We start from the raw sequence: 20,740 nt of genomic DNA, 5'->3' as shown, positions 1-20,740 counted from the left end.
TGGATTCTTTTGACATCAGGAAACTTTCCCTGAGTAGGCCTGAGTGGTCATGAAGCAGGATGAGTTGGTCATTAAGAATCCTCTGCTATAGAACTAAAGAGATTTGAGTTCAAATCCCAGCTCTTCCAACTTTTAGTTTTAAAAATGGCAATAAGTCAGTAGGAAGCCTTTCTAAATTTGACTATTCTTATCTCTAAAATTGGTGGAGATAGCACGTATTTTGTAGCCTTGTGGTTCTGAATAACTGGGTGGGTGTTGTCAATTTCAGTTTCTCTTATCTGAACAAATTTGGACCTCCATAGTGAATAGCTGCTCCCGCAGCTGCATCATCCAGAAATGCGGTAGTTATTCTTTACAAGGTCTTTCTAATCCTTAGGTTTAAATAACAAGTTTTATTGATTTTTCTTCCTTGATAGATCTAGTCTGTTCCTCTCCATCTCTGTTGCTATAGTCCAAACTAATATCATATCTTGCATGAAGGACTGCAATCCCCTCCTAAATGTCCTCTCCAAATCTATTTATCCCTCCTCTGATTCATTTGCCATTCACAGGATCAAATAGCCAACTTTTGAAAGTGCTGCTCTGGTCCTGTTGCTCCTTTGCTTCAAATCCTTCAGTGGCCATTCATTGCCCTGAGGATCAAGGCCAAACTTCTGTAGGGTTTTCACCATCTTTTTAACATCTACAGCCTCCACCTTGCTGTGTGCCCTTCCCAGCCTCACCGGAGGCCCTGGCTACCCTCCTCAACTTCCTCTTCCTCCAGTACTCTGCTCAGAGCCTTGGCTCCTCCCTCTGCCTGGAAATTTTCTCTGCTCCCTCCTCTCTTGTCCTTTAGATTTTGGCTTAATCCTTTCTTCCTTGAAGAAGTCTTCTGTGACCCCATCAAACCCATTTTCCTCCTTTAAAGATTTCATTGCAACTGTGATTGAAACCAATTCTATAATTCCTTCTTAAATGTCTCTTTCTTCCACAATGGGAGAAAGCTCAAGGTTGTGAACAAGAACAGCGTCCCTGCCCTCATAGAAACTTGCATTTTCACAGAGAGATTGACATTTGGTAAGCATTATGGAACAAATGGAGCCGTCAGCATGTTCTGAGCATTGCTGCCAGTAATTCCATTTCTTTCTCTGATGGTGGATGTTAAAAACTCCAGTACCATAATAGTAAAGTATGAGATGGTTTTGTTGGTTCTTCCTTTTTCTGGAAGCTCGAACAACTTGCCCCCAGCTTGTCTCTAGCTTTCCTTGTCCTCAAAGTGATATTCTTATTAGGCTAGAGGGCCCATCCGGAATTTTGCAGAGCAGCGCTGTAGCATGGAAAAGTGTGGTTTTATTTATCATCTAGCTTCTATTTTTGCTGTGTTCTTCTAAGCTGACAGTTGAGCTCCACTGGGATGGGCCAAAGCACAGAGTGAGCATCTCAGTGAGGTGCAATGGCATTGCTAGCCATGTGATTCCTGGCAACACGCCTGTCCTTCTCCCTGGAGCTGCCACGTGAGTCTTCTGGAGTGACTAGTACAGGGTAGAGGCTTTTGAGTAAGAATGCTCACTTTGATTCCTAATTCTCCCCAGATGGCAGACTCCTGGATCAAATTAAAATGCAGAAGTCCTTTAATATTGTAAATTGCATTTTCCCAACTACCTTTCTCAACTCACCATGCTTCTTGTTTTCTTGGGAATTGAATTCTGTTAATGAAAGTTTAAGGCCGCCTTAAAAATAATTTCCTAAGCATACTTAAAATAAATTCATTATATACTACATAGTATGGGACATGGGAGATCCAAACTACATTAAAAGCTTTATAGTACAGTTGATTTCTTTTTCAATAAAGTTCTGTGGTGAATGAAAACCAACCAAGTAGTCCTAACAGAGTACTGAGTTTTAAAGTGGATTATAATGCAGCTATTAGAAATTATGAACAATAGTTATGTATTTTGTCCTAGAAAATATCACTAGTGGGGAAAAAACAGGTTTCAGACTTCAATGTTTAAAATAATTTTGTTTTTGTAAAATAAATATATCTGGGTATACATGACTGTGTGGAGAGAGAGAAATATTGACAATGAAAAAGAAAAACACAAATAAATTTTTACCAAACTATTAACAGTTAGTTATGTGGAAGGAATAGGGCTTGGTGCTGACCAGATAGGATGGTCGATTGCATTGATTAAAAGCCTTTACATTTACTAATTTCTGAAATGTACATTTTAAATTTCAATTTTCCCTTTGCTAGGAGGTAACCTTCTCAAATGCAAGTTCATCCACAATAGCCTTTTAGCTGAAAGTGTTCCTGGGACGGCACATTCCTCAATTTGCTGAGAACATTTGGCTTTGGTGCTGGGAGTTCCCTGTGAGGTCAGAGAAAGGTGGGGAATTTGGAAATGTTTCTGACCAGTGTGTTCTCTCTGCTTTCACACAAAATACCTCCAGTTCTCCTTCTAAAGCAGCCCTCACCATCTCTTGTCAGTGGACTATTTGACATTGATCTTGGTTCACCTCATCCCAGTTTATGGCCTGTGATCTATTCTAACAGCCTCTTTTCTAATCTTCACACATTTAAAAAAAAAATAACAGTAATACCTGATAATTATAAAAAATGCCATCAGATCACAGGTAAAACCTAAAATTATCTCCAGTGATTTCTCTGCACCGTCACAGCTGCATGCCCTGTGGTAACCACTCTGAATGGTAAACCCCTATAAATTCCAGTCTTTTCATGTGCAATAAGCAGACATATGTGAATGTATTCTGAGTTTATGTTTTCAGTAAGACTTTGAACGTGTTTACTGTATGTATTCTGCTGAATTGCAAGTGTTCTTGCCACTCGCGTATTAAATGATCCATTGTTAAGATCTCCTTCAGCAGCATGTGACCAAAAATAAACTGCTTCAATTAACTGGGAAGTCTGGCTTCACACATGGCATCTCTTGAGGATTTGAATAACATCATCTAGTTTAACTGTCTCCCTCTTTCTTCATTTCCAACTTGCCTTCTCTTTCTCGTTGTCTCCCTCTGTTTCTCTCTGTTCCTGTCTTTGTATCTGTCATCCTTTGTTCCTATGCTGTCCCTTAGCTCCAATTTCTTATTGGATTCATTGTCAGGCTGGATTCTTCCAGCATGAAAGACAAGTAGCCACGGCAACATGAGTCTTAAACCATCCTTGAAACAGGAGTCCCTAGGAAGAGAAACCGAAATGCTGTTTCTCATGGAAGAACTTCACTTGGCTTCACCTGAGTCAACTGGTGTCTCCTCGACTAGTTACTGTGATGTGGGGCTGAAAGCCTGGTCACTGGGCAGAGATCAGGCACCATGACTTTCAGCTTTATTGGCAGCATATGGTGTGAAATAATGGCAGTTCCCACTGGAAAGAAGGGTGTGGGGTGGACAAGAAGAGCAGATGACAACTTCTCTTAGGCAGCCAAAGGGACGAGAGGTTATTTTTATGGAGACTCCACAACAAAACAGTTATGTCATCCTCAAGTCTTCCCTATATTATGGCAAATATCCCTCAGTCCTTCCACTGACCTTGTAAGCCACATTTTTCAGACTCTTCACCATTCTGATCCCTTGTTTCTGAACATGCTGTATTTTGTATCAAATGTAATTCCCTTTATGAACCTGTTTCACTTCATTGAGGCTACTATTTTCTATAGCATTGCAAGATTTTATTTCCGATACACCCAACTGAGTTGCCATCCTTCCCCTGTATGGCCCAGAAACTTAATGTGTTTTACCTGCAAGATCCACTAATAGTTTCTCAGTCACAGATCTTCTTCAAACAAGTTTACTTGTAAAACATACAATCCTGACTCCAAGTTCAAATATTTAAGCCTTTACTGGAGATAAGTGTTTCTGCATTTCTTAATCATCTCCCAGGAGCATAACTCAATTTTGTAATGTGTAAATGAAGAGTGTCTGTCATTGTGATCTTGTGTCACACAGTTACATTTGTTTTCCCCCAGGATTGGAATGCATTTTTCAAGGAAAGTATATTAAAAGTTTCCCCCCTCACATATATTTATATTCATGCTTTATAAATAATAATAATAATTGTTAAGCTGAATTTCGTGCCAGAGGATATGAGCTATTATTTTTATGTTCATCTCATCAAATATTTATCAGTTGCTTACTAATTGCTAGGAGACGTTCTGGGCACTGGAAATACAGTGGTGAACAGTCAGAAAAAGCTCTGAGTCACAGAGCGTGTAGTATAGTGGGGAATACCTATAGCAAATAGGTTACAGTACCTGGAATTGATGACCTTTGAAATAGACTAGGGAGAAGTCAAAAAGTCATTGGATCGCGACAAGATGCCATTTCCAAAGCAGGGATGGCTCTTGAGGTGAGGCTGAGGCTGGAGCCTGTCAGTAAGGGAAAGGGTAGAGGGGGAGGCGCGAGGTGTGACAGTTCCAGACCACCCCTACAAGAAGCCCCAGAAAAGCCCTTATTAACTAAAGACTAACTTCTTAACTTGGCTTTCAGGGCCTTTCCCAACATGTCCTCCGTCCGGTTTTTCTGCCTCAACTCCCACCCACAGTGGTGTTATCCTTCCCTGAGTAGGATGTGTCTCCTTGTGACTCCATATTGCTACCCGTACCTGAAGTTTCTTTTCTTCTACTTGTAAACACACCCTTCTCCAATACTCAGATAAAATGTTTCACCTTCTCTGTTGACTGGCTGGGATTCATTCCCCCAAATTTGTTTCTTCCCCTGAACACCCATAGTGCATTGAACATAAGCATCGCAGTTATCACTCATCTCATAGTCTGTTTGTCTGTCTCACTCTAGAACATAAGCTCATTGAGAGCAGGCCCTTGTCACATCCATTCTTGTGTTTTTCTTATAGGCACATAGTGGGCAGGTCCATGCACTTTTGGCCGAGCATAGAATGCTGAGCTACAGCTTGTGGTTGTTTGCTGTGACTTGGGTGTCTGTTTCTCTATTCCCTTAGAACTCTTCATATATAAAGTGGTTAGGAATGAGGCCTGGGGTACTGCACCACTTGAAATTCAATTCCAGCTTGAACTGAATCAGTTGCATGATCTTGAGGAAGTTACTTAAATTTTCTGGGTTTCTCCGTATCTGTAAAATTGTTTTAATAACAGTACCTTCTCTTTGGGATTTGTGAGGAGTAAATGAATGTTTATTATTCAGTTAAAAAACTGAATACTACAGTAGACCAGGACATGGCACCTAATCAGCCAGAAGTATTGTTCCTTTATTGTTTTCCCTTCCAAATGCAAAGTCCTCGTGGCTGCCATGAGTGCCTTCCCACACATTCACACTCATCTTTGCCATCCTGCCTCACAGCTCAGTGTCCTTGAAGGATATGTCCTCAGCCTCCCGTCCCTGAGACTCTCTCCTCTGTCCTTCAGAACCCCGTCTGATCCTGTGGCTTCACCTGTGCTTCTCCTCCCACCTCTCCTTCGGTCTTGTCCCATGCGGGGCTCCACGGTCCCGTGTCTACCTGCCTGTTCAACATCTTGCCTTAAGCCTCTTTCTGTTTTCTCAAATATTCTCTAAGTGGAAATTTCCACTGTAAACTAACACTGTATCCTCTTCCACTCTGTACCTCAAAGGTACATCTATTACTCATCTTTTAGTCATTTAAATGCATTTCTGTGAGGTCGTCTTTTACTTCTCTACCACGATAAGCTGCATGCCCCATCATAGTCATATTTTTGTAAATACCTTTCAAATACATCTTCTTCCTCTTTATTCCCTTTTCCCATCACATTTCTGAGTTACTGCAGTAGCTAGCTCCTTAGTTAATGTTCCTGTATATTATCATATCTGCAAGGCTCATCCTTAAATATCTTTTTTTCTGTGTGTCCTCAGCTCAAAAGCTCCTAGGGCACTGCGTATCTTCCTTCCTCATCCTGGATAGGAAAGCTTTTGTCTGGCCCTGCTCCACTTACCAGTGTCACCAGGGCATGGACTTCAGCAGATCTGGGTCTAAAACCCAGGGCTACCATAACTGAGTTGTGTGATCTTGGGCAGGTGGATTCAACTCTCAGAGCCTCAGTTTCCTCACATTTGAAATGAGTGTGATGACAGGTGCCTGACAGAGTTCTTATAGGCATTAGATATAACACTGAACACATTTCCTGCCACGTGGTGTGCCCTCCGCATAGGAGCAGAGCGTGTAGCAGGAATAGTAACAGTTGCCACAATAGAGAAGAAAGCAGACAATTACAATATAATTTGAAAAGTGCTGTGTCACAGATCAGAGATATATATAAGGTGCTATTAAAAAAAAGAAAAAGCAGAGCAGAGGTGAGGGACCATTCACTGTTCTGGGGGCCAGTGAGGACTTTTCAGAAGATGCGACCCTGGAGCTGAGTCAGGAAGAGTCAGGGGGACAAGCAGCCAGTGTCTGCTGGCAGGTCGATTGATTTGCACAGTTGTATACCTTGGTAACTCTGTGTGTGTCCAAGAAGCCCCTGCCAAAATGTTTTCAGGTGACATTTTTGGCAGAGTATTCTTTTTCCTTTAGTCTGTAATTAGTCAGAAAGACACTTTCCTAGACAGCTGGTACTCCTTCCGTGCGAGTTTTCTTATCATGAAGGTACAGAAGAATATGTAACAGAGAGGAACGTAGTAAACATTAAATCTGCAGATCGCATGTGGGATTATGGCTCCGTAAAGACCTGATGTGATGTCTTATGGATCTGCGACAGAAAGGAGTCTCTCGCTGTCCCCTACCCTAGCAGCCTTTCCTTCCTGGAGCCCCAGTTCTGGCTCTGCTCTCTGCTGTGTTCTCAGCCCCTCTTCCTGTTCCCAGCTTCTGGTTAATATCCCTGCTGGGCCTTCCTCACTGATCATCCAGGTGATATGACTGGCGATTTGCCAAGCCTGGGGACCGCAGGGAAGAAGCCTTCAGTTCTTTCTTCAAGCTACTACTGCTTTTCTTTCTTCTCCACCTCCTCAAAGGGGAACCAGAGGAACAACAGCACAGGCAGCCTTCAGTTACAAACATCCAACTTACTACAACTCGCACTTACTAATGGAGAGTGTTACATGTAATAAGTAAATGTACCTATCCCACCTTACATACATTGGTCACTACTAATGACCTATGTACAAATTCAACTTAAAAACAAACCTACAGAGATGATCTCATTTGTAATCTTGGGATTGCTCGTGTAACAAAACCAGTTACTAAGAGCAGGGAGACAAGTCTCTTCATCTAGAGTTCTGCCACAGAATTTTGTTAGACCATCTCCTGGAGGGAGGACTGTTACCCAGCCCGTGAACCCCAGAACTCTCTCAAGCTCTATATTGTGGTAATCCATTACCGTGTAATATTGACCCCAAAATTTAGTGCTTAAACAACAGTGTATGATTATTAGATCTTACATGTAATTCTATTACACATAGCAAATATGTCCTCAATGCTTTAATTCATCTTTAGGGACAACCCATTCATTTTTATGTTTCTTAGAATCAACTGCTGGGGAGAGATGTTGAACTAAGTGACTTTGATATTACTTGTTAAATAATTTAGATCTCATAGTTCCAAAATGTATTTGAATTTTTTTTATCATAATATGTATTAAACACATATTTACGTGCCAGGAAATTTGTATGTTTTAAACATATTATTTTATCAATTCTCATAACAAAGGAGGTAGACATGATTACCTCCACTTTACAGATAAGGAAACCAGATCTTGGAAAAGTTAAGAAACTGACTCTAGGACGGTGCCTATAGCTTGGTTAGGGCCAGCTAAAAAACAACAATGACAACAACAACAAAATGGCTGGGTGTTGTGGCAGGTGCCTAGGGTCCCAACTACTTGGGAGGCTGAGGCAAGAGAACTGTTTGAGCCCCAGAGTTTGAGTTTGCTGTGAGTTGTGATGCCACATCTACCCAGGGTGACAGCTTGAGACTCTGTCTCAAAAAAAAAAAAAAAAAGAAAGAAAGAAAAGCAACTGACTTTATGACCATGGAGCTAAAAAGTCAAGGAAAGTTGGAACCCAGTTGTGAAGAACTAAGTTGTAAAGTTGACTGCGAAGATCTTTGCCAATTCTGAAAGTCTAGGATTCCAAATTCTTTTTTGTTTCTTCTGCCTTGCCTGTAGTTGGGAGGGCAGGAAGTGAGGAGGTAGAATTTTCCTTAATTGCAGGAGGGATTAGCATGGAGCTTAAAATACACGGCTGTCTTCTAAGAGTTGTCAAAGTAAATTGTGTCCCCAGAGACATTTAAAAGCAATTTGATCACACATTTGCACATGGCTGCAGTTGGAGAAGCTGGTGACTGGTTTACCAAAGGGATTTAAATGGAGTTTTATGAGCAGTACTTTTGAAATGTTTTGCATAAGAAATTACTTTGTAAATACCTTTGCTACATTTTAGTTAATCCTGGCCATCTGGAATTTCGCTTGTCATTTGAACATTCATTTAATCACTTTGTAAAAGTTTTCCAGTTAAGGAAGAATGAGAAATGTCCAGTGGAAGGCTAGAGAACAGATCTTACAGATTCATCTGTTCCAGAGATGAGATAGAATAATTTTTTTACCTGAATATTATCCATCTAACCTGTGAATCAGCAACCTCTTTTTTTAGTTTGTTGTAATTCAGCTTTTATAGTAGAGCATCCAGCAGTATTTGATTGTGTTGGGCATTCTCTAGGTCAAAAAAACTTTTGGTGACTTCTAGCTTAGCATTCAAAATCTCTGAGACGGTGGTTCTGAAAGTGTAGTCCCCAATCCACTGGCAACAACATCACCGGGGAACATACCAAAAACGCACATTCTTGGGCCTCACTCCAGAACTACCAGAAATCTGTGTTTCAATAAATCTTCAAAGTGATTCTGACACTTGATAAGTTTGGAGAACCACTGCTCTGAGGCCTGCCCCCACCAGCCTTTTCAGGCTTATTGCCTTTAATTTCCCTACAAATGCTCTAAGATCCAGTTAACTTGTATTCTTTTATGTTTATAGATCCATGTGGTTATAGGGATATATATTTATGGATATATATTCCATGTGTATGATTTCTCTCTCTGAGCCTTTGTCTTTGCTGTCTAGGGCACCTGAAATACATTTTCCTGTTCACTATCCTTAGTCTCTAAAATATAGCTGAAAAGATACCGAAGAAAGTCTTCTCCCATCCCTCTGATAGATAATGATCTATCCATTAGATAATGATGGATAGATCATGATCTATCCATCTCCAAAATTGGTAACATATTTTAATGGAATTTATTCTAATTGGTAATGATTTAGAATTTATTACTTATTTAATTGAGTCTATGATCTTCCAGTTTATCTGGCATTGGACTAGACACTGGGGATACAACAGTAAAAATGGCAAATATCTTGGCCCTCATGGAACTTATAAATCAGTTAATCAGTTAGGGGGCACCCCCAACTCCTGTCCAGATTATAACCTCTCCGAGGGAGCAAAGGTGTCCTGTGCTTCTGGCTATGCCCTAGGCTATACTAAATTATGGTGGGCAGGGTAGAAAAGAATGCAGTACTCTTCGGCCTGTATAGGATGCTCCAGAGTATGGTGTTGTTTCTTGAGGCATCCCACTCTTAAGAGGAAATGACACACCCCAGCACATACAGAGGACAAGAAGCCCCTGCTATTGGTGACCACTCAAAACCATGAGTTCCTATGTTGGCACTAGTGATGTTATAGACCAGGTAATTCTTTCTTTTTTTTTTTTTTTTTTGTAGAGACGGGGTCTCACTTTATGGCCCTCGGTAGAGTGCCATGGCCTCACACAAGCTCACAGCAACCTCCAACTCCCGGGCTTAAGCGATTCTCTTGCCTCAGCCTCCCGAGTAGCTGGGACTACAGGCGCCCGCCACAATGCCCAGCTATTTTTTGGTTGCAGTTTGGTCGGGGCCGGGTTTGAACCCGCCACCCTCAGTTTATGGGGCCGGCGCCTTACCGACTGAGCCACAGGTGCCGCCCAGACCAGGTAATTCTTTTGTATGAGTGTTGGTGGGGGCTGCCCTGTGCACTAGAGGATGCTGAGCAGCTTTCCTGACTTCTACCACTGGATGCCCAAGTTGTAACTATGAAAAAAAAAGTCTCTAGACCTTACCAAATATCCCCTGGCAAGCAAAATCACCCTGGTTGACAGACACTGGGGATATTTTTACCTGCAGAAAATAAACTTTGGGCAGAGGAATGTTAAAGCTGTCTTCAGATGTCTATAGGACCACCGTGCAGAAAAAGAATTAGAGATAGGAATTTTTAAATGAAGCTAGCGGGTAAAACTGAATTTATAGAAAATTGATTTTAGAGGATACCCTTACATTTAGAATGTGTTCTGTGAATTCCCAGTCCCTAGCAAATTCAAGCAGGCTGGGATACACACTTCATTTTTTAAGGGGGGTTGGGGATTTCATGATTCTGTGCATCCTTCTTCAAGTTCTGATATTCAGTACTTTTATGCTTTGCTTGTTTCTAAAGTGGCTTTTAAAGAATTAAATTCTGTGGGGGTTTGGGAGAGGCAGCAAAGTAAAGTGATCATTATGAGATTAATGTCCTGGCCCTTGAGTCAGGCTGCCTGAGCCAGATGCCAGCTCAGCTGTTACACCTGCAGGACTTTTGGTCTTCTGTGTTTCCCTTTACTCACCCGACTCTTCTGTGTTTCCCTTTACTCACCCGACTCTTCTGTGTTTCCCTTTACTCACCCGACTCTTCTGTGTTTCCCTTTACTCACCCGACTCTTCTGTGTTTCCCTTTACTCACCCGACTCTTCTGTGTTTCCCTTTACTCACCCGACTCTTCTGTGTTTCCCTTTACTCACCCGACTCTTCTGTGTTTCCCTTTACTCACCCGACTCTTCTGTGTTTCCCTTTACTCACCCGACTCTTCTGTGTTTCCCTTTACTCACCTGACTCTTCTGTGTTTCCCTTTACTCACCCAACTCTTCTGTGTTTCCCTTTACTCACCTGACTCTTCTGTGTTTCCCTTTTCTCACTGACTCTTCTGTGTTTCCCTTTTCTCACTGACTCTTCTGTGTTTCCCTTTACTCACCCAACTCTTCTGTGTTTCCCTTTTCTCACTGACTCTTCTGTGTTTCCCTTTTCTCACTGACTCTTCTGTGTTTCCCTTTACTCACCTGACTCTTCTGTTTTTCCCTTTTCTCACTGACTCTTCTGTGTTTCCCTTTTCTCACTGACTCTTCTGTGTTTCCCTTTTCTCACTGACTCTTCTGTGTTTCCCTTTTCTCACTGACTCTTCTGTGTTTCCCTTTACTCACCTGACTCTTCTGGGTTTCGCTTTTCTCACTGACTCTTCTGTGTTTCCCTTTTCTCACTGACTCTTCTGTGTTTCCCTTTTCTCACTGACTCTTCTGTGTTTCCCTTTACTCACCTGACTCTTCTGGGTTTCCCTTTTGTCACTGACTCTTCTGTGTTTCCCTTTTCTCACCTGACTCTTCTGTGTTTCCCTTTTCTCACTGACTCTTCTGTGTTTCCCTTTTCTCACCTGACTCTTCTGTGTTTCCCTTTTCTCACTGACTCTTCTTTGTTTCCCTTTTCTCACTGACTCTTCTGTGTTTCCCTTTTCTCACTGACTCTTCTGTGTTTCCCTTTTCTCACTGACTCTTCTGGGTTTCCCTTTACTCACCTGACTCTTCTGTGTTTCCCTTTACTCACCCGACTCTTCTGTGTTTCCCTTTACTCACCCAACTCTTCTGGGTTTCCCTTTTCTCACTGACTCTTGTGTTTCCCTTTTCTCACTGACTCTTCTGTGTTTCCCTTTTCTCACTGACTCTTCTGGGTTTCCCTTTTCTCACTGACTCTTGTGTTTCCCTTTTCTCACTGACTCTTCTGTGTTTCCCTTTTCTCACTGACTCTTCTGTGTTTCCCTTTTCTCACTGACTCTTCTGGGTTTCCCTTTTCTCACCCAACTCGTCTGTGTTTCCCTTTTCTCACTGACTCTTCTGTGTTTCCCTTTACTCACCCGACTCTTCTGGGTTTCCCTTTTCTCACTGACTCTTCTGTGTTTCGCTTTTCTCACCTGACTCTTCTGTGTTTCCCTTTTCTCACCCAACTCTTCGGGGTTTCCCTTTTCTCTCCTGACTCGTCTGTGTTTCTCTTTTCTCACCCGACTCTTCTGTGTTTCCCTTTTCTCACCCAACTCTTCTGTGTTTCCCTTTTCTCACCCAACTCTTCTGTGTTTCCCTTTTCTCACCCAACTCTTCTGGTTTCCCTTTACTCACCCAACTCTTCTGTTTCCCTTTTCTCACCCAACTCTTCTGTGTTTCCCTTTTCTCACCCAACTCTTCTGGGTTTCCCTTTTCTTACCTGACTCTTCTGGGCTTCCCTTTTCTCACCCAACTCTTCGGGGTTTCCCTTTTCTCTCCTGACTCGTCTGTGTTTCTCTTTTCTCACCCGACTCTTCAGGGTTTCCCTTTTCTCACCCAACTCTTCTGTGTTTCCCTTTTCTCACCCGACTCTTCTGTGTTTCCCTTTTCTCATCTGTGAAATGGATGTATTTATGGTTCATGTCTCAAAAGTGTTTTTGAAGATTACATGAGACAAGACATGTATAGCCTTTGGTAAGCATAATAGCTTAGCTTACCAAATAGTAGGTATTATTCTTAAATCGGCCAGTGCAAAGAACTTGCCAATTGACTTTTCTGCTTCTGTCGAGTGGTGTCACATGTATGTTGCAGGGACAGTTCATGACAGGCCAAACTTTTTTATTAACAGAGTAAATAGAATCCAAATGTAGGAACTGAAAAGCAACCACAATTGATTAAAGTTACCAGATTTCTAACTAGTCCTTGATCTATAGATAAATATTAGAATTTTAAATGAGATCTATTAGTTAACTATGGAGCTTATTTTCATTAAATTTTTTTTTCAGTTATGTTTATTTTCACCCACTTAATTTAGATTCTTGAGCGCAGCCTTCAGAGGATGTTTACTTTTCTAGATTCCTTGCTTGAAAGCAAAGACTGGTAAGATTTGGAAGGATCTGAGGTGACTTATTTAGGGCTGCTTCCTTAAGGGTACCCCAGCCTTGGTAAGAATCTTGAGCACATAAAGCTAAATGGATGCTGTATTGTAGGTCCAAATAAGAAACTCATATTCTTCATGCCACTTAAAAATCAGATTATGTTTACTATGAGATCAAGGATCAAATGTGAGAAAATATAAAAGATGAGAGTTAAGAATATGCATATACATAACTCAATATTTTTTATTCATATTCTTACCTGTCACTCACAGTTTAGCCAACTTAATTTAAATTTAAATATAATAACAGATTCCTCCCTCTACTTATTGCTAATTAAAAAAAAAAAAAAGAAATGAAGGATTTTCGAGGCTTACTAAACCTCCCAGATCATGTAAGACCAGCTTTCCACAACCATCTGTGCAAGGGACCATGGGTGTGTCCCACCTTACCTCCTCACAGAATGAGCTGGCTCTCCAAGCATCTTTATTTCAGGCACTCATTGTCTGGGAAACTAAGTATATGTGTAAAATGTATAAGGAGTGGATAAAATGTGTGCTACATTCACAGTATGCTTTTTGAAGCTGAATTTCAAAAGGAAGCCTGTGACCACTATTTAGTTCTCTGCAGCAGCAGCTCCTAGTAATCAAGGGTAATGCCAATTAAAGCGTAGAGCAACAGTCTGTGGTCTATGGGGAGATCATACTGTTCATGGGATATTCATCATGCCTCGAGACCCTGGCCAAACTAGACTTAGAAAGGCTTTCATTAAAATGTTATGAGCATCAGTATAACCATATATTCTAAAGTCTTCTGTGAATTCTATTATCTTTCCAACTAAATATCACATTTACTTATGGAAATCAGAAGAATCTTCTCAGGTGAGACATCCTGCTTCCTCACACTTACTTGTCCTATAGGATATTTAATGTGTCCTTTTCTTTTTCAACTTTCGGATTTCTGTGACACTGAGGATCTATCTAAAATTCTTGAAATCTGGCTCCTGATTCTAAACCTTACACATGATTATACAACAAAGATAGGGCAGCATCTGTTCTTCATCCAGCTTTCTGTTGCTTTCTTTGGGGTGGTAGACGAAGGGGTACTATAACTTGAGGTATGACCTGAAGGCATATCAAATAAAACAAAGGTATTCTTGCATAGAAAAAAAAAACAAAACAGGACAGGCAAGGCACCTGTAGCTCAGCAGCTAGGGTGCCGGCCACATACACCAGGGCTGGCGGGTTTGAATCTAGCCCAGGCCTGCCAAACAACAATGACAACTACAAAATAAAAATAGCTGGGCATTGTAGCGGGGGCCTGTAGTCCCAGCTATTTGGGAGGCTGAGGCAAGAAACTCGCTTAAGGCCAAGAGTTTGAGGTTGCTGTGAGCTGTGACGTCAAGGCACTCTACCAAGGGCAACATAGTGAGACTCTGTCTCAAAAAAAAAAAAAAAAAAAAAAAGGTGCATCTACAAAGGATATATGTCAAAACCAGTATTATTGCTCTATGTAAGGTGGGTTACTTTGGTTGTAAGCAACAGCACCTGCCCTTAGCCACCTGTATTATTCTGCTAGAGCTATAAGAACAACTACTACAAACTAGATGGCTTGGAACAATATATGTTTATTGTCTCATAGTTCTAGATGCTGAAAGTCTGAAATTAAGATGTTAGTAGAGTCATATTTTCTCTGAAACTTGTAGGAAAAACAATTCCTTCTTGCTTCTTCCTGGCTTCTTGTGATTTCTGGCACTTGTTGGTGTTTCTTGGTTTATAGATGCATTACTCCAATCCCTGTCTTCACACGGCATCTTCTTTCCATTCATATCAGTCTCTGTGTCCAAATTTGCATTTTAGGAGGATACCAGTAATCATACCTGATCGGGGCTCACCTTAATTTGATTGCCTCTATAAAAACCCCTGTTTCTAAATAAGGTCATACTTCGAGGTACTGAGGGTTGGAACTTTAACTTACCCTTTTGGGGAGGGAGGACAAAATTCAATTCATAATGCTAGTGTAAGCAGACAGAGAATTTATTGAAAAGACAAGAGGTGGCTTATTTTATCGAAGGGAGAGGTAAGGAATGAGGGCTGGAGGGGCAAGCACATGATAGCCGAAAGATCCCAGGGGTGGGACCTAATCCCCAGCCCTGCCAGAAGGCTGCTGCTGGGATAAGGGGCCTCTGCCCTCTGTTGACCTTGCATTTCTGCATCATACTGCTTGATGTTCAGTCCCAGGAGAAAGTCTGATTGGACCCCTCCTTGGCTAGAAAACTCAGAGCCCCACCATTTGCTCTCCCAATAACACTACAACAGCAAGAGATAATTCACAAAGGATTTGAGGTGCTATTGCTGAGAAAAAGGAGGAAGGATATTAAATATGGGGGAAAAAATCTCCCTTCCCAGCAGGAAATGAGAAAGGGAACAAAATTTTGGGGAAAAATTTATGCACTTCAAATTTATCATTAACTCTATTGATAGTAAACATAGATGATTATTACCACTATTCAGAAAAAAATTGCCACTCAGCTACAATTTGCCTTTCTTATAAATCAAGAGTATGGAGGGAATCCAGTTAATAATGATTCTTTGCATTACTGGAGTTATCTTCTGTTAGATTTTGCAGCCATGTCAGTATTATAATGAAGAAATGGGTTCCTTAGTGAGCCCCTCTCCCATTCTTTGGTCTTCTGTTCCTTGTCTTCTAGTCCAGCTCAGGATGCCCCACTCGACTTGCCAATCACATAGAGGCAGCTTCCTGGCATGGTGTGGCCAGCTCCTCCTCCTCTAGTCCTTGCAGAAAAGGAGTAAATTCTCCCCTCCCAGCTCCCAGTGCACCCACTTCTCATGCTCCAGCACTGGGCTGTCCTTCTCATTCCACCCTCTCTTGCAACCCATCCTACCACCACCTCTTCAAAGCCATTGTTCACAGCCATTGTTATATTAGTTATGATTTGAATTAAGAAAAGAAAAGAAGAGGTGGGAAAATTAATAAAATGAACTGCATAAAATGAAGGATGTAAGGGGGTGGCTCATTACTAAATGGTATAAAATATTAAAGAATAGACAGCCTCCGGGCTCTTTTTTGCACTTTTTTCTTCTTTTTCAAAACTTTTTCAGAGAGCAATTGGCTGATGGACCTACTGTAGTATTTTGCATATTGTTAAATTCCCTGCCATGCCTGGGCATAGAAGGGCTGATCTCTGAGGCATTAAAGGCTAGAACCCCTTTGAGTGGGGCAGATTGCACCTCTTTCTGAAGGTAGGATGAAAGCTAGTACCATAGGCAGAAGATGGACTCAGGAGGGTGAGCAGTTAGTCCCAGAAGGGAGATTAGATCCTAATACATGGGGATAGAGGATCTCAAATTATAGAGAGGAAATGATGAAGCAGGAGATATTCAAAATATTACATTTTTGTCATCAGAAGGAAAAAAGTGGTCTGTCCCAGAGGTGATGTGTCAGTGCTGCTCATAATTTTTTGGCCAGGACCAGTTACTTGATCCCACCCAACCCTAAGGAGGCCAGGAAGTGCACGTGCCTGCAAGGGGAAACAGGGCATGCATAGTAAGCAGCAGTGATGACTCTCACTTGTCAAAAGGCAAGCTCCAGGTGACTCCCCAGCAGGCTCTGATTCAGGAGATCCTTGGGATCTGCATTTTCAAAAGGGTTTCTCAGCTGAATCTGATGCAGGAGTCTGGGGCAGTGGAAGGAGAGGGGAATCCCTGGACCTCAATTTAAAAAATCCTGACTAAAGCCCCACCTCAGCATAGGTAAGTAATCAAGAGGAAGGGGACCAATCTGATATACAGTGAGCGCAGATGCAGGGCCATGCCTGACTCACCCCCAAGATGTAGTCAGTCAGGCGACAGGCACATGCATGCTGAGGTCAGAAGGCTGGACAGGAGCCTCTGAATGCTCAGGCATCAGGTAGTAGGAGGACCACACCTGGGGAAGAGAAGTCCGTCCAGTGTGTGGAGCTTCTGCAGATGGTGGGAGATGGAGAGAGCTGTGGGACCGACTCTAGGCAATGAGTTTCAGATGTCATCTAAAGTATATATTTATATGATCAAAATTTCATAGGTCAATATAACATGTTTTATTGCATAATTGCTTTTTTCTTTCTTCTCTTCTTTCCTCCCTTCTCTCTCTCTTCTTCTACTGCCCACTCTGCCCTTTACCCTCTATACTCTCTCCTTTCTTCCTCATGTTTGTTCTCTGCCCCCACCTCCTCATTATTTCCTCTTCTTTATCCCCTGCTCCATTCCCTCTTTCCTCCCCTCCTCTCTCATCTCTTGTTCTCTTCACTCTCCCTTCCCTTCCTCTTTGCCCCGGCCCATTCCCTCTGCTCTCCCTCCAGGTATTATGCCATCTGCTGCCAGCCTTTGGTCTATAGGAACAAGATGACCCCTCTGCGCATCACATTAATGCTGGGAGGCTGCTGGGTCATCCCCATGTTTATTTCTTTCCTCCCTATAATGCAAGGCTGGAATAATATTGGCATAATTGATCTGGTGAGTATCCACACAGACTCTGCCAGCTTACTGTCTGTACAACTTGGCTTGGGATTCTAAAGAAACTGGTAGTATTAGATTGGGTGGATATTCTAAGAAAGGTTAGAAAAGCTAACATTTTTGATAGTTTATTAACAAAAAGTCTAGGCTTTGACTTTTGAAATTCATTATATGTCTTCGCATCCCTAGTTTTAGTGAGAATCTTGCTAAGTTGGGTTAGCCAAAATTCCCTACCCTCAATATCTGATCAAGTTCTTCATCTGCCACAACCCCCCATCCCTGTGCAGGTGATGTCTGATCACTCAGACCCGTCTTCAGCAAGAATCATGCTAGATTGGTTTAGCCAGATTCCTCCCTTATCCTAACCTTTCCTCTTAGTAATTTTCCATCCACTGATCCCCTGACCCACCATGCTGTTTGGCTATAAATTCCCACTTTTCCATGTTGTATTGAGAGTTGACCCCTATCTCTCTCCCCTTATGCAAAAGCCCATTGCATTAGTCCCTGTAACCTATCACCATGGTCCTGAATAAAGTCTGCCTTACACTTTAACAAATGCCATGAATAATTTTTCTCTAACATAACAATATGCCAGACAGTATACTAAACATTTTACATATAATTCTTACAGTATCCTCTTGAGAAAAGTATAATTGTTTCCCCATTTCACAAAAGTATAATGTTTCCCCTTGTTCATGATACCTATGTATCTGATTCTTACTTGTGGCAGTCAAGCTTTATAAAGTTACTGCAAATATTGAATTTGCAAATAGTGAATATTTGCTCCTAGGGGAAATAGAGGGTGAGATTCCTGCAAGGCTCTGGTCATAACATTTTCATTAACCAATTAATATATAAACTTACTTTATGTGTGTTTCTGTTTAAAGACAATTATTTAGTTTGTACTGTTGCTTCATTAGTACTGAACTCATGGCCAGGGCATTATCACTTAGGCCAAGGCACAGGCACATCACTGCCTTCTTATACTGAAGAACACTAGGCAGTACTTCAGCACTACAGGTAGAGGTCACTTTAAACTGTGTAATCACCAATAACAAAGAGAAAAAAGGCAAAATATGTGGCAGCAAACAGCAAAAAGGACACTTGTTGAAATGTAACAAGAAGGCAGAGCATTGCTTTGTTTGACTTCAGCTGGAAACGTGCCTATCAGATGACTCAAATGTGCAAAGCATGTCTGCAGATGCCTGTGAAAATACTCCTGGTACTGTTGTGGAGGATTTAGAGATTTACAAATAAATTTTAGTGAGTTGGTGAATTTACAAATATGGAAACGATGAACAATGAGGCTGCACTGTAAACCCACAGGTATAAATCTGAACACACACACACACACACACGTGTGTAGATAATGCCCAGGGCAGGTACCTACTCCAGGAACTTTCTTCCTTTGTTCAATGGAATCACCTTTGCTTTTAAAGCTATACATACTTTAATAGAAATCCTTCACTCCATCTCCAGATTTTATCAACTAGGAACCATACCAACCCACTGCAAGATTATTAACATGATGTGAAAGAAACTCTCGAAAAATTCAAAGTTAAGTCTTTATATAGTAATTATAGTAATTTTCGTGCTGTTTCTCAACCATGTTCCTAATCCTAGATGCTGCTTAATAATGTGATTTTTCTTCTTATAAACAATATGCTAAAATCCTTCACATGTTTTAATATCATAAAAACAATATTGCATGTTTAATATTCATTTATAAAGGAAGTCATGTGACTATAAAATCTAAACTCAAAGCACTATTCATTCATTTATTCATTCAAAAAATGTAATTGAATGCCCACCATCTTCTATAGTTACTCCAGAAACAAATAAAAAAAAAAAAGAAAAAAACCCCCACATCTTCTGACACTTAAAATCTAGGGAAAAGAGACTAAAATATATTTTAAGTGTTCAATTTTATTTTAAAAAGACATAAAAGACAAAACAAGTAAAAACATAGCAACTGCAGAGAAGATGTTATTGTTTTTATGTGAAATTCACCTTCTTTGATAAGATATTGCTAAAGGAGAGTCCTGCAGGGAAAGAGGGAGTAATCTAGTAAATACTTAGAGAACAAGTAGAATGTAACCAAGGCAAGAATTGAGTAGTTAGGATCTCAAAGAATAAAAGAAGACCTCCTCTACTGTTTTTTTTTTTTTTTTGGGGGGGGGAAGGGCTTTACTGATTTGTGGATAGAGAGATAGAGGCTGACTGGAAAGCAGGAGTTACGGATTTGTGGCTGTCTCACTGACCTGGGAGAGCAGAGTTTGGTGATGATGCCAACATGCCTGCAACTTGGGTGACTGAGATCCCAGACAGGGGTAAACTTTAGAGACATATGAACCTAAAATTTAGCATATAATATTTTTTGGAGCATTTGCTTACTTCTAAACAGAGGATACATGGGGCTAGATACAGAAAACAAAACAAACACAAAAATTAAGCTGGAAGCAACTGCTGAGAAAGACAAAAAAATCGACAGAGATTTTAGCAGCCTTATAATGCTGGGAAGACATAGATTAATTGAATCTGGGGGCTTACTAAGGCAGAGGGCCCTGGTAAGCACCCTTGGTGCTCTAATTGAAACACCTGACAGTCTATCCCATAGAAGAAAAACTAGAAAAAAAAACAAAAATAAAATCAAAAAACACGAGCCCTCAAAATTCATTGAACACAATCTAAACATGATTGAGCTTCTCTTTTTAGGGTCTAGCTGCCAAGCAGAAGAAAATTAAATTCTCTGTAGAGTAGGCCATTACTACCACCCATAACATGCATAATTTTTTATATATGGCATGTCATTTAATCAAAAGTTATCAGGCATTGTAAGAAACAAGACCAAATGTCAAACCACGAACATAAAGAGGCAACAAAAATAGTCTCATAGGCAGTAAGATAATGGATTTATTTGATGAGAACTTTCAAATAACTTAGGTTAATATAGTTAAAAAGAAACTAGGAAGTTTTAACCTTTAGTTAATTCTCTGCTTTACATGAAGAATTTTGCTAGAGGACTAGAATCTACAAAGAAAAAAAAAGGATTGAATGGAAAATTTGGAAGTAATAAATGCAATAAAAGAAATAAGTATAATGATGAATATAATAGTACGTTAGACATAGCTGAGAAAACCTATAGTAAACTAGAATTTAGGTGTATAGAAATATCCAGATTGAGATAAAATAAATAAAAATTACATACAATTGTGATATATGTGCATGTGTATATGTCATACATAAAAGTTCTGATGTTTATACTTTGTATAATTGGAATTCTAGAAGGAAAGGG

At 40.8% G+C, this 20,740-nt stretch overlaps 1 protein-coding gene across 3 annotated transcripts in view; it reads left to right on the top strand.

Moving 5' to 3' along the window:
• Positions 1-20,740, top strand: part of HTR4 (5-hydroxytryptamine receptor 4) — a 231,763-nt gene that overhangs the window by 142,840 nt on the left and 68,183 nt on the right. For all 3 annotated transcript variants that reach the window (XM_053567300.1, XM_053567298.1, XM_053567299.1), the window contains exon 5: positions 17,292-17,445. In XM_053567300.1, coding sequence (XP_053423275.1) covers positions 17,292-17,445 — 154 coding nt within the window. The remainder of the gene's footprint in view (positions 1-17,291; positions 17,446-20,740) is intronic.

Source organism: Nycticebus coucang, chromosome 17 (assembly GCF_027406575.1).
Source record: "Nycticebus coucang isolate mNycCou1 chromosome 17, mNycCou1.pri, whole genome shotgun sequence".
NCBI lineage: Eukaryota > Metazoa > Chordata > Mammalia > Primates > Lorisidae > Nycticebus > Nycticebus coucang.
The sequence above is the reverse complement of the archived record's forward strand: the minus strand, read 5'-3'. Positions and strand labels throughout refer to the sequence as shown.